General features: G+C 34.4%; 1 protein-coding gene across 2 annotated transcripts in view; it reads right to left on the bottom strand.

Annotated features, from left to right (window-relative positions):
- The window catches only part of LOC105490826 (family with sequence similarity 83 member B), a 99054-nt gene that overhangs the window by 9641 nt on the left and 74561 nt on the right, over window positions 1-14852 (bottom strand). For both annotated transcript variants that reach the window (XM_011756764.2, XM_011756763.3), the window contains exons 3-4: window positions 8865-9029; window positions 7771-7895 (exon numbers count right to left, since the gene is read on the bottom strand). In XM_011756764.2, the coding sequence (XP_011755066.2) occupies window positions 7771-7895; window positions 8865-9029 (290 nt within the window). The remainder of the gene's footprint in view (window positions 1-7770; window positions 7896-8864; window positions 9030-14852) is intronic.

The raw sequence follows: 14852 nt of genomic DNA on the forward strand, positions 1-14852 counted from the left end.
ATGATCACTCTATTCAAAGTATCCATCTGATTATGCTTTATCATATTCTCCTGATTTCATTTATGCAATACCCCATTGCCACTATCTGACATTTCATTGCATGTTCTCCCTTTGTTAATCATCTATCTCCAATGCCCCACTAAAATAAAATTTAGCTCAACAATCTTGTATACCTTATTTAGGACTGCATTCCTAGGTGCTAAGAATGGTGCTTGGCATATTGTAAACACTTAAAAACATTAGTTGTAAATAAACAAATGACAATATAAATGAATTATTAGTTTCAAAATCAAATAAGACTAAAAGGCAAAGATGTTTATGTTGGTGGAAAACTTAAAAGGTTTACATTAAATCCGGATTATCATGCACGTTTATTTCTTTTTCTTCCCTACACACTACTAAAAAGATAGCAAAGGGAAAAGGGAAGTAGCAAGTGAAAGTATTTAATACAAGTTTAGAATAGAGAAATCTGATGGAGAAGTGGTGGCTGACTTAGAGGAAGTTTGCATGAGGTGAGCACCAATGAGAATAAGCCAGGTGGGCCCAGCAGAATCTATGAATTCAACATTGGATCAAAAGGTAATAAAAATGGTGGGTTAGAAAGGTCATGAAAATAGAGAAACAGGAAGATTGACTGAAAGTCCCATACAGAGCAGTTGGGCCTCCAGGTTCCCTACTCTTTCCTTTCCCATGAAGCACTCCTTGTTATGCCTTTCAGAAATCCTAAGGTTTACTTCAGCAGAAACCAATCCAGAGAAAGTCTGAACTCAGAAACTTTAAACAACTCACGACTGGGATAAAGGTGAGCTAAGAATGAGGCTTTTCAGACCCTCAGCTCTCTTCCCCATTCTGCTTCTAGAGTATCTTCAGTTAGGATCATATTCTGACTTCGTTCCAAATTCCATCTCCTTTGACAATCTTTTGGAGAAAGAGATTATTCTCTGGAAACATTGAAAAACCCCAGATAAGTGATGTTTATATTGATAGTTAGGGATCCTCCTGTAAAGTTGCCAGGACCCCAGTCTATCCTTCAGCTGTAAACTCAAATGTTGATAAGCATTTCCCCGCTCAGTTTCTAATCAGCTTTACAGTCCCTCGTTCTTAAATATAAACACATAGCAAAGATTAACAGATGAATAAAGCAAGTTTCAAAGACAGCTTATGAAGCTTAAGAGCTTAGATGCAATCAGAGATCAAAACAAACTGGAAAATGGCACCTAGAAGAAACAGACACAAACCACAAATAAAAATACTTCCCAAAACACAAACACAAGGTCAGTAAAGTGGCAGATTAGAAAGTTACAGGCTCTACTTACCCCAGAGAGACACTAAGTTAACAGCAATATGTGAAACAGAACACCTCTGTGAAACGCTAGAGACTAATTGCAAAGACAGAGCACCCAGAACATTGTATTCCAGCCAAACAGGTTGGAAAACCTGTGATGTTTGGCATGCTTATTCCTATTCCTCCCCCATATGGTATAGCATGAAGCAAACAGAGGGAAACTTTTCTCCCAGCCCCCAGATTGGGGGTCCTCCCTCAGGATGGAAACAGAAGAGTAGACTATGGATCATAATTCTGGCTTGTCTTCAGTGCAGCCCAAGAGACTGGCTTCTATTTTGCCTGAGTGCTGGTAGGATTGGAACCAGAGTTTAGAAATCATTGAAAATAGAGGTAAGCAGCATGTTAAACCTGCAGTTCCATGGGCAGACACCAAGGGAACAAGAGGTCAGAAAAGATCTGAAAGGTCCTAGAATCTGCGTCTGGGCTGAAAAAGTTCTTCCCCTGAACAAAGACAGTTCATAAAGACTGGGAGAGGTGACTGATTATTTTTAAAATGCCTGAATACTAGTAAAACATTACAAGGCATATGAAGAAGCAGGGAAACTCAGCCCAATCATAAGAAATAAAATAACACTCCAGAAACTGACTCCAAAGAATCACAGATCTATGAGCTGCCTGATAAAATATTTAAAATAACTATTATAAAAATGCTCAATGAGCTAAAAACAAACAAAAACTAACAAACAAAAACATCAACAACACACACACACAGACAAGTAAACAAAATCAGGAAAATGATATACCAATGGAATATCAACAAAGATAAACTATAAAATAGAACTAAAAGGAAACTCTGGAACTGAAAAATAAAATAACTGAATATTTCATTAGAAGGATTCAACAGCAGACTGGATCAGGCAGAAGAAATAATGAATAAACTTGAAGACAGGTCATGGATATAATTGAGTCAGAGGAGCAAAATGAAAAAAAAGGAATGAAGAAAAGCAAAGATATATTAAAAAATTTATAGAACTACCAAGCTTATCAATGTATGCATTATGAGAAGCTCAGAAAGAAGAGAGGCAAAGAAGCGGATAACTTATTTGAAGAAATAGTGGACAGAAACATCCCAAGTCTGAGGAAAAAAAACAATTGACCTACAAATTTTAAAGAACTCAAACTGGGATAAATTCAAAAAGAATTGATACCAAGACACATTATAATCAGACCTGTTTAAAGTCAAAGACAAAGAGAAAGTCTTGAAAGCATCAAAAGAAAGGTGATTTGTCACTTACAAGGGAGCTGCCATTAGACTATCAGCGACTTTCTCAGCAGAAAGTTTGCAGGCTACAATGAAGCAGGAGAATATAATCAAAGAGCTATAAGAAAAACACTGAAAACACCAAAAATCCAGCAAAACTGTCCTTCAAAAGGAAGGAGAAATTAAGACTGTCCCAGATAAATGAAATCTGAGAGTTCACTATTAGATCTACTGTACACAAAATGCTAAAGTGAATCTTTTAAGTTGAAATAAAAGGATGGTAGAGAGCAACACAAAGCCTTATAAAAATATAATGTTCTCCAGTAAAAGTAAATATGTAAACAAACGAAGTGACTTCTACTGTTGCAGATGTGGTTCTTAGAATTTAAATGTGAAAAATATGAAAAGTAACTTTAAATCTGTGTTCATTGCTATACAATATATAAATATGTAATTTGTTGCAACAGTTATGTAAAGTGAGGAGTAGAGCTACAAAGGAGTGGAGTTTTCATACGTGATTGAAGTTATCAGTTTAAAATAAAATGCTATAACTTTAAAATGTTTTATGTAAGGCCATGCATGGTGGCTCATGCCTGTAATTCCAGCACTTCGGGAGGTTGAGGTGGGTGGATCACCTGAGATCAAGAGTTCAAGACCAGCTAGCTAACATGGTGAAACCCAGTTTCTACTAATAATACAAAAAATTAGCCAAGCGCGGTGGTGCACACCTGTAAACCCAGCTACTCAGGAGGCTGAGGCAAGAGAATAGCTTGAACCTGGGAGGCAGAGGTTGCAGTGAGCCGAGATCGCACCAGTGCACTCCAGCTTAGGCAACAAAAGTGAAACTCCATCTCCAAAAAAAAAAAAAAAAAAAGTTTTATGTAATTCCAGTGATAACTGAAAAGAAAATATTTTTAGAACATACGCAAAAGGAAATGAGATGATAATCAATGCGTATATGTGCAAAAACAACAACAACAAAACACAAAAAACTTCAGTAAAAGAGGGAAAGAACAAAGAAGCTAAAAGACATACGGAAAAAAAATGACAATAGTAAGTCCTTCTCCATTAGTAATTAGTTAAAAGGTAAATGAATTAAATTACCTCATTGAAAGACTTTAATTGACTGAATGGATTAAAAAGAACAGTATCCAAATAGATGCAATCTTTAAGAGACTCACTTTTGATCTAAGGACACACATAAGCTAAAAGTAAGAGGATAAAAAAAGATATGCCATGCAATTGGTAACCAAAAGAGAGAGCAGGAGTTGCTATAAAAATATCAGGAAAAACAGGCTTTAAATTAAAATAAAAAAACTTACAAGAGATAAAGAATATTATATGACGAAAAAGGGGTCAATTCACCAAGAAGATATAACAATTATAAGTATTTGTGCAGCAAACCTCAGAGCTCCTAAATATACAAAGCAAACTTTAACAGAATTGAAGGGGACAGACAGCAACACAGTATTAGTAGGAGACTTCAATTCTCCACTTTCAATAATGAATGCAATGAGACAGAAGATGAAAAGGAACACAGACAACTTGAACAAGAGTACAGACCAACAGCACCTGACAGACACATAGAGAACACCTGACAAAAGCAGAAAATATACGTTCTTCTCAAGTACACGTGGTACATTCTCCAAGATAGACCACAGGTTGGGCAAAACAAACCTCAACAAATTAAAGATTTAAATCACACAAAGTATCTTATCCTGATTGCAACAGAAAACAACTAGAAATCAATGGTACAAGGAAAATTGGAAAATTCACAGATATGTGGAAAGTAAACAACACAACTTTGAATAGCCAATGAGTCAAAGAAGAAGTCACAAAGGAAATTAGAAAATATCTTAAGACAAATGAATATAAAAACACAAGATATCAAAATTTATGAGATGTAGCAAAAGCACTCTTAAGAGGGAAGTTTATAGCTGTAAATACATATATTAAAAAAGTGAAAAGATCTCCTCTGACTTAACCATTACCTAGTCTATGCATATGATAAAATATGAAAAACATGACCTATACCATATGTACACATATTTCTATCAATAAAACATTTTTTTAAAAGCTAAAAGATCTCACGCTACAACCTAACTTTATACCTCAAGAAACTCGAAAAAGAAAAACAAACGAATAGGGAAAAAAGGGAAATCCTGACAGGTTCAAGAAAGAAAAAATGGCTGCATGAAAAAAATGTGACTAATAAAAATTGTTGAAACTTCTCAGCAGCAACTTTGATTACGGGGCAATACCTTACCAATTCGGAGGAAAAATGGTTCAACTTAGAGTTCCATCCCAAGTTAAGCCATAAATGACCTAGAATTATAAATTTTTTAAACTTAAAAGTCCTTGAGCAATTTTGGGAGAAAAATGGAGACTTAGAAACAAAATGATGAAATATGGGATTTAAGAAATCATGGATCAAATCACTTAGAAATATGAAAAATATCAGGCCCCCAGGTGTGCTTCCAATTTAAGGACCTGCTAGTTCAGATGGGATGTCATAGATGGTTGGTTGTAACTGAGCATTTGGGAAAGTCATTCATGTGTTGCAAAATCTGTGTGGTCAACTGGAGAAAAAAGTAGCAATAGATAAATAGAAAACAAAGACAATGAATAAAAACAAAATGGCCATTATTAACTTGGTTTTGAAAAAAGAAACATATATCACTCTATGGCTCATCAGTGATCCATTTTGACAAAGTTTCAACAATGTAGACCTGGACTTCTCATTTAACCAAAAATTGTGATAACACTATAATGCAGACAAGAAGGAATAGTAGGTAGGAAGTACAATTCTCCAAAAATAAAAAGTCAAGATAATATATGAAATTGGTAAATCAAACAAGAATAGCATAATCATGTTATTTAAGGGATGAAATAAATATCGGAAGAACCAACTAAAAGAATTGAGCAACTGCATCGAGTTGGCTACAGATGGAAAACAAAAATCACTGTTTTGTACTGCATATATTTTAGTAATATTTGTTTTTTTTTAAAAGTGTACAAATATTTTGATGGATAAAAAAACTAACTACTCCCAGCTCCACTAAACACACACTGTCAGACATTAGTCATGAAGTTGACTTAAAAATTCCGAGTTCCTGGCTGGCAGCTTAAATAAGTCCATCGAGTGTAAATAGTAACAGTATGTTGGTTGCAGCATGGACCTCAACTGTGATGATTTTTATGTATGGTTAAAAATGGAACCTGAGAGGTGCCAACATCAGCCAACTTGTCTTTTGAAAGTAACTTTTTTATCGAGCTCTTGAGATTAAAAATGAAAAAGCCTATAAAATTATCTCTCAGTCTGATTTATAGACAATGGTTTATCAAACATTCATCAATGTTAGTATCATGTTATGGAAAAACTCCTCATGCTTTCCTGATAAAGTCATCACCATGTTAGTGAGCTGCCACACAATGTGTAATTGTGGAAAATACAGATTCTGGGCCTCTCCAGGAATGGGAGCAGTTTAGAATCCAATGATATCCCACGGCAAAGAATACTGAATTAAAGAAGAAGGCATTTTCAACTCGCCTATGAGGAAAACAATAGCAATACTAGAATATGAGGGACAAAGGCAGTTTTTAAACCAAAAGGAAATTCACTTGTAAACAAGCTAGTTCGTAACTAGTTCATAACTAGTCTACCACATCCTGTTCGAATACTGTTAGCAATAGGAAAGGTCCACGATAATGTCAAAAAAATAAAAAGGACAATGATTGACCACTATGAATTATTTAAAGAAATGTATTTAAAATGAACTTGAGATAACACAGAGGGTGTTAGTTAAGAGTTGTGATGAATTTTTATAATCCATGGTCCTAGGAATCACATAGTTACTATCATAAATAGTAACTTAAATTCTGCCTCTGGCTTCTGATATAGACAGAGAGATACAGATATATAATTTTTTTTGTCATTGCTGTTGTTTGATTTTCCCCTAAATTAATCAAAAGTAGCTCAGCTACACTCATTGCAACACTAGGAACTACTAATATCTAGTGGCAGCAAAACAAAGTTGAGGTAAATTTACTGTCAAAGACAATCTTAAAACTTAAATAATAACCATAGAAACTATTAATTGTGATGAGCTTAAATAACAATCATTCTACAACTCAAGTGAACTCTCAATTTTAATTAAAAGTTCAATTAAAACCTCTCTAAAACCAAGTGGGTCTGGACAAATATATTCACATATAATGAGTCTTTAAAAGGACTCACTAATTTCAAGCACTAGTTGTATTTTCTCTCTTAATATGTTTTCATTTGGAACTCCAAACAACACTTTTTTTTAAAAAAGGTCCTGAGCTTAAAGAGAGGGTTAGCAGAAAGTAACAAATCAAGTCCTAAAATAATAGTTAACATTAGGGGTTTGGGATGCATGAACTCATTTAATCCTCACAACAATGTCATGAGGCCAGTTCTATGATTCCCCTCATTTTATAGCAGAGGAAACTAAAGTGCAACCATACAAAGTAACTCATCTCAATGTGATACTTCCTTCTCATGCGCTTTCTGCTGCTAAGACAGGAGACAAAGGTTTCACCTTACACAGTCGTGTTCACATCCATAGCTCTTCTGGATTCTTCCCTCAGTCTTTAATAATGAATCCACCCTGCCTCAGTGACCTGGCAGTTCATGGGTATTTGCTGGTGCTTTTATCTGCCTGTTTGTGTAGCCTCACTCTGTATCTGATTCAGGACTGAAGCCAGGGGATTTATTTACAAAAGAATATTAGGGCAGGCTTACACTCTGGAGCCAGCCTCACCTAGACTGGGCTGCCAGTTCTGCTTTGACCAGATTCTCAAGAATACAAAATAAGAAAAATCCATTTACCAGATTATTTAAAGTGGTAACTAACTTATGCTTTCACAAACAATTGTAACTAAATTCATACTATGTAATGTTTCCATAAGGAGCAAACCCACTTGTAGTACCATAGAGGTGTAGGGAACCTTAGATATTGGTCAATGTCTTCATTTTCTGGATGAAGAATCTGAAGCTCAAGGATTTGCCTAAGATCTTAATGCTCCTTCGTGGCAGATTCATAACTCAAACCTAGGTCTCTAATCTCCCATGCAAGTGTTCTCTCTCTCTCTCTTTTTTTTTTTTACTTTTAAGAAAGAGCTTAACTGATTATGTTAAAATTTGAAACTAATAAATCATCTAAATGATTGATAACACTGAAGTTAAACACAATGATCTTACCTGTAAGAACCGTACATCACTTTCTGGCAGTCAACTAACAAAAATTTCTGTTCCATTTTTCCATGGAATTTTGCCCCCGTTTTTGAAAGATAATCTTGGCCTTTTACTGTTCGCACTCGAATATTCTAGAATTATATATAAATAAAAAGCAGATATTATGGGTAGGAAAAGAATATTTTGAAAACTAAAACCCATGATATAATCTTAATATAAAAAAATTACTTCAGGTAATTTTTTAAAAACTCCCAAATATTAAATCCTTAAGGAAAATAATCATTTAAAATATACGTTTCAACACAGCTTAAATAGGAGACTTCACTTTACATTTACACAGAATGGCATCAAAAATCACTCAGGCTCTGAGTATAAAAAACCTTTTTGGGTTATAATGCCTTGATCATAAATTAACTAAAATAAAAATTAACTTTTCTTTTAAAAAGTTAAAAGTAATAGAAAATACTACGCAAAATGATTCTGATAAGCAATACATGCTGAACCATAGACGCTTGTGAGTCACTGGTTTCAAAGCCGTGCATGCAAAACTGATGTATTAAATATTAATCAGTAAAAGCACAATATAAAACCCTCATGAAGGCCGGGCACGGCACTCATGCCTGTAATCCCAGCACTTTGAGAGGCCGAGGTGGGTGGATCACGAGGGTCAGGAGTTCAAGACCAGCCTGGCCAAGATGGTGAAACCCCATCTCTACTAAAAATACAAAAAAAATTTAGCCGGGCATGGTGGTGGGCACCTGTAATTCCAGCTACTCGAGAGGCTGAGGCAGGAGAATTGCTTGACCCAGGAGGTGGAGGTAGCAGTGAGCTAAGATTGCACCACTGCACTCCAGTCTGGGAGGCAGAGCAAGACTCCTTCTCAAAAACAAATAAACAAACACACACTCTCATGAAGATGTGCTTTCAGTCACATTCTAAAAAGTACAGGGACCTTTCTGTGACCAGTCATTCCTTAACCTTAAATATGTATACTTTTTTTTCTTTTTAACTTTTATATTCATCTACCTTAATATGCCTTACATTTGACTGAGTTGAAAATGACACACAAATTACTTGAGAAAAAAACACAGAATTCTTACCCTGAGACGCTGAACTGAACAACCTTGTTTCTCAGTCATATTTAGAAAATGATTAAAATTGGACTCATCAAGCAGAATGTAAACAGATACTCCTCGAGTTGATGCCTCAACTATTTCTTTGAAAATGTCCACATCTGTAAATATATCCATCACTAAAGCAATGACCTGTTAAAGAAAAGAATATGAAACAATGTTAGATCCTTGATAGAGAAAGATTAAGAAACTGCTTATTTTCAGTAAAGGTCAGATAAAATTTTAAAAAATTAAATGCATAAATGTACAGATGTATAATATATATGTATATACAAATATTCATTTCATTTTCTAAAATGGAAGATAAAACCATATTAAAATAAGCAAATAACTATATGCAGATTTGTAACACTAAGTCATTTTCATATTAGCTTTAATTTAAAGGAAATATGCATTTCAGTAAGATTTTGAAAAATGGGGGAATCCAAATCATGGATTTCAAGACCGCCCATAAGGTAGACAAACAGGACAAGGTGGAAACCAGTGTTACTATTTTTCTAAGAGACATTTCCAGGGGAAAGTAGGATTTTTTGAATAGTTGTTAAGAATAAAGGTCTTAGGGGAAGTGAGACAGAGAAAAAACTATTCTAGAAATAGAAATATACCTAGGAAAGGATGAAAGATGGAGAAAGAGTATAAGATGATTTGAAGATCAAAAAATTAAATATACAGTTGTTCCTCAGTTTACTGGGGGAATGGTTCTAGGACCTCTGCATATACCAAAATCTGCACATACTCAAGTAGACAATCAACCCTGAAGAACCCATGTATATGGAAAGCAGGACCTCCATATATGCAAGTTTCATGCCCCTTAAATACTGGGTTATTTTATCCATGTTTAGTTGAAAAAAATCTGCAATAAGTGGATTGAAGCAGTTCACACCCATGCTGTTTAAGGGCCAAATGAACTTGCCTAAAATTGTTTAACAGATAATATAAGCAAAAGAAAAAAAGTGAATTAAAAAGGTGATATAATTGAGAAGGAAAATGCCCTAAAGAACAGGTCCCTAAGATGTAGAGTCTGTGTTGATTGTTGGAATGAAAGTAAAATAATGCTAGAAGAAGGGGAAAAATCATTTAAGTGGTTGTCCACCTTCCATGTGCCAGGCATATTTATTGAGCACCTACTATGGGCCATGCAAGAAGAACAAAATCCTGCCCTTATGAACCTTACATTTTACTGGGGGAAGACATAAAAAGTAATAAAGATAATACATAAGTCAATTATGTAACAAGCTATAGGTTTTTTGGGGAAAAAAAAATAGAGCAGAATAGGGGATCATGGGTTCCTGGAAATTCAGGAGGAGTTTGAGGGTTTCAGGGAAGGTCTCTTTGAGAGAGTGTCCTTTGAATAGAATTTAAAGGAAATGACATTTTCCACATTGATATCTTCAGGAAGACTGTTGTAGGCAGAGGAAACCAGCAACTCTGCTCTGGCAATCCAAAAAACAGAAAGGAGATAGCAGGAATGAAATGAGAATGGGAGAGTTATCACAATGTCTTAAAGGCATTAAAAGCCCTTTTTTTTTTTTTTTTTTTCCTGAATAAGACTGCAAGCTATTAAAGGACTTTGAGTTGAAGTAATAAAATGATCTGGTTATGTTTTGAAAGGATTGTTCTGGCCACTGTGTTAAGAACAGGTTTTAATAAAAGGTAGCAAGGATGGAAAACAGGGAGGCCAGTTAGAACTATTGGGGCAACGGAAGTGGGAGGTGATAGTGTGTTGGACCAGGATGGTAGAGTCAGGGATGAAAAGAGATGGTCAGATACTGGATATCTTTGAGTCTAAAGGTCTTGTGGATGGATTGATTATAAGGTATGAGAGAAAAGGGAGAAAAAGTGAGGAAGACCAAGGATCGAACCCTGGGACACTCCAAGTTAAGAAGTCTAATACCAGAAAAATTCCCAGCAAAGCAGATTGAGGAAACAAAGGGCAGGTGGAATCCTGAACACCAATAAAGACAGTGCATTTGTAAGAAGGAAGGTGAACTTGAGAGGTTCCAATCCTACAGCTAGGCCAAGAATAGTTTTAGTGGAGATGGAACAGCAAGAGCCTCAGTGGAAGGCATTTAAGAGAGAATTGGGGCAGACACTAGACATAGAAGATACAGAAAACCACTTTTGTCTAATTTGGCTATAGTAGGAAGCAAAGAAATTGAGCAGTAGGTGGAGGTAGAGCTGAATCAAAAGAAGTTGTACTTTTTATTTTTTAATTGACATAAAATTGCATATAATCATCATGTACAACATGATGTTAAGATAGAGATTCAATCTAGGTGTCTATCAACAGATGCACAAAGAAAATGTGGTGTGTGTGTGTGTGTGTGGGGGGGGGTATAAATGAATACTATTCGGCCATAAAAAGAATGCAATTATCCTATTTGTTACAATGAACGAACCTGGAGGGCATTATTTTAAGTGAAATAAGGCAGACACAGAAAGACAAATACTGCGTGATCTCACTCATATGTAGAATCTAAAAATATTCTAAGGTGAGAGAAATAACAGTATGTCTTTATGCTAATGAAATGCTACAGTAAAGAGTAAAATTAATAGTGCAAGAGAAGGTGGGAGGTGAGGTGGAGAAGGGGAGAATTTCTGGAACAATGTCTTTTAGTAGACAATAAGGTATACAGTCTAGTGCAAAAGTAAATAAAATAAAGTGAAATGAAATAAAATAAAATAAAATAAAATAAAACTATAGCACAAAGAGTAAAGACCAGTAACTGATCATCTGTTATATGAAGACAGAGGGCCAAGTATAAAGGTGCAGATGCTCGTGGGGGAGACAGTGTGGCAGTGGTGCTGTAGATGTTCTCTTCTGAGTTCTTTGATTTTCTCAGTGTAGTGGGAAGCAAGGTCTTCAACTTTGAAGATTCTAGAAGACATTTTAAAGATCTGAGGAAAAGGTTACTATGTAGTCATCTAGGAGAGTACAAAATAAAATACACTAAGAAAATATAATATGGTTGCTGGTTAGCTTTAGGGCTCACCAGGTCATAAATTTAATATGGGACAAGTCAATGTGGTTGTAAGTTATTCTTCAACCCTGTTTGGTGGCAAGGCTATAGAAATGGAGTAGGCAGAGTTTGATTTAGCCATGGCTGTGGTTCTGCCATGAGTGTATAACAAATTAAAGGAGGGCAAGGAGACTGAAGGTGTATATAATATGGAGTGGCTGAAATGATTGATCATGGGCTTTAAGTTTGATATAGAAAGGAGAAAAGATGTCATGAATGTGAGAGGCAGTGAAATGAGGGTAGGATAAATGAATTTTAGATCCTGCTGGCTTTAAATAACATTAGATATTAAAGGATTATTGTTAAAGATTGAATATATATCTTATCTTTAAAATATACATGTTAATATAGTTATAGATGAAAGCATCATGCCTTATATTTACTTCCTGTTATAATGGATGAAAAACATGGCCATGAATGATAATTGTTGAAGCTAGTTGATTGTACACAAGGGCTCCATATACTATTCTTCCTACTTTCAAAACTATTACTAGTATACTCCATATACTATCCTTCCTACTTTCAAAACTTTTTATAATATAAAGTTTAAAATATTGAAAAGACAAGAATATATTTTACTAGCAGTTACTAGAGATGATAAGCCAAAAATAGAAGTAGAGGTGGTAGTCAGATAAATAGTGTTGAAAAGAGTGACACAGACCAGAAAACAAAAATTGTAAAGAAATGAGGGGGAATGGAATGACCTAAAAATAGGCGCATGGCAATATACAGCATAATGTAATGGATACACTGTGAATACGTTAGAAGATGAGCAAAGTTATGGATAATATATGAAATAATTTTTATTTACTCTAATTAGAGTGTTTAAACAAAATTCTGGACTATGCTCAAATTCTATCAGTGATGACATTCTTCAAACTACCTATGAAACATACTCCAATCAGATTTTCTCTAGAAAGAACAATTTCAATCATTCCAGTAGCTTTTCACAATCTTTTTCTTGTTTGTAAATGGTATGAGGAACCAGATGAAGGGAGAAACTAGTGATAACAATCTCATCCATGTTTGAGAATATTTTTCATAATGTCAAATATACAAAAAGTCTTAAAATTGTACCCCAAATTATTAATTTAATGCATTAGCTATGCATTAAGGAGGGGTGTAATGATATATAGGCATTAAGATTTTTTTAAAGTCCATATTATACATTTATTTTACAAAATAACTTTCAAAAACATATGTCTGGTGCAGTCTGGTACTAATTTTTTTAACCAGAATTTTTTGAATACAGAAACAGTATTGTACAACATGGTATTCTTTAATTAGCATATCTAAAAATTTATTTTTAATTTGCCAGATAGTCTCATGTAACACATTACTTTAGACTTTGGAAGCGAACAAAAACACATTACTAGGATACATAAAGGGTTTTGTTTGCAAAAAGTAATTGAAGTCACTCAGCCAATGGATGTTTCTGTCACACTAAAGGCAGAACAAATGACAGTCTTTCTTGCATGACAAATAATACGCTGGATCAGGATCCAGGAGACTAGATTACCCATCTCTGACAAGCTTATCTGATGTCAACGAAGCCAGGTTGCTTTTCAGGGCTTCTGTTTCTTCGTACTCTCACTTGATGTGTGGAAAAATTACATGAAATCTACAGTAACTTTTAGCTAAGCTGCAAAAGGCAAAATAAAACGTAACTTTTTTAAAAAAAATGATGGGTTACATTCCTGGGAAAGAATAATAATTAGAAATGAGGTATGCCAAATCTGATCTGAAATTATTACATGCTTGGTTAGTTATCAAAATTACACTGTGTTGCACACATGGCCACATGGCTACATGTAATTGAAGAAAAGTTATATGCCTGATTAGTATTAGGCTTTTCAAAAGGTACATCAATCGATTATATTAATACAGAAACCGGTCCTATTAATTGGTATTCATTAAAATACCATGACATTATATAGTTCTTAAATTATTTACTTGCTTCTTCATTAATTCTTGCCATGAATTCACAATTCTTGCATTATAATTTGAAAAGGTAAATAAATAAATGCATTCATCAGAAACATGAGACTTAGAAAACTTTTAGAATGCTATCCCAGGACATTTTTAAGATCTGAGTAAAACTTCACATCTTTTCGTATTAAAGGTTTCCGAGAATCTGACCCAAGGACATTCATCTTCACTCATCTTTCTTACAGTACTAAATTTTCCCGAAGTGACACAGACCCCAGAGGATACTGACGGTATATATTACATATATAGTCAATGAATATTTTGATAAGTTCATATGCATTACAAAATTTAAGGCCATTCAGGAAAGTACATAATCAAGTGTTAAGTAATACACGGGAATGGTAATTCAGAGAAAGAAAAAACAACAATCTATATGTACATGGTTGTAAAGGTGGGTATAGAGTAGAATGAAATAAACAGGCCTTCATGGATAAGCAGTAAATAATAAGTAAAATTATTTTTAGCCATCCAAGGTGAAAGGCTAGTACTGCAAAGATACAGAGGCAAAGGTAAAAAAGATGAGGGTTCTAACAAATGTTTATTGAATTAACATAAAGTTAAATACAAAGATCATTATGCTCACAAATAAGGAATATAGTTAGACAGGATTTATACAGATTATGAAAGATTTTGAAAATCTGATTCTTTATTACATCTGGTCTGCAGACCAATATAAGTGCTAGAAAAGAGAATATCTAGTCAAAACTGTGTTGGGAAAATGTATCTGATAGTAATATGCATACTGAAAATATCTAAGTTCTACTGAGTCATACAATTGAATAAGATTGTGAAGCCTTCTGTATGATTTTTATTGTAATTTAATAAATGCACCAAATAACCAAAAAGTGTGGTAGAAACCAGTGATAAGAAAAGTGAAAATAAATGTCAGATTTCATAGAAAATATTCATCACAGTGTTGACATTGAAAACTTGCATTTCCTTACAA

The sequence above is a fragment of the Macaca nemestrina genome, chromosome 5, assembly GCF_043159975.1.
Source record: "Macaca nemestrina isolate mMacNem1 chromosome 5, mMacNem.hap1, whole genome shotgun sequence".
Lineage (NCBI taxonomy): Eukaryota > Metazoa > Chordata > Mammalia > Primates > Cercopithecidae > Macaca > Macaca nemestrina.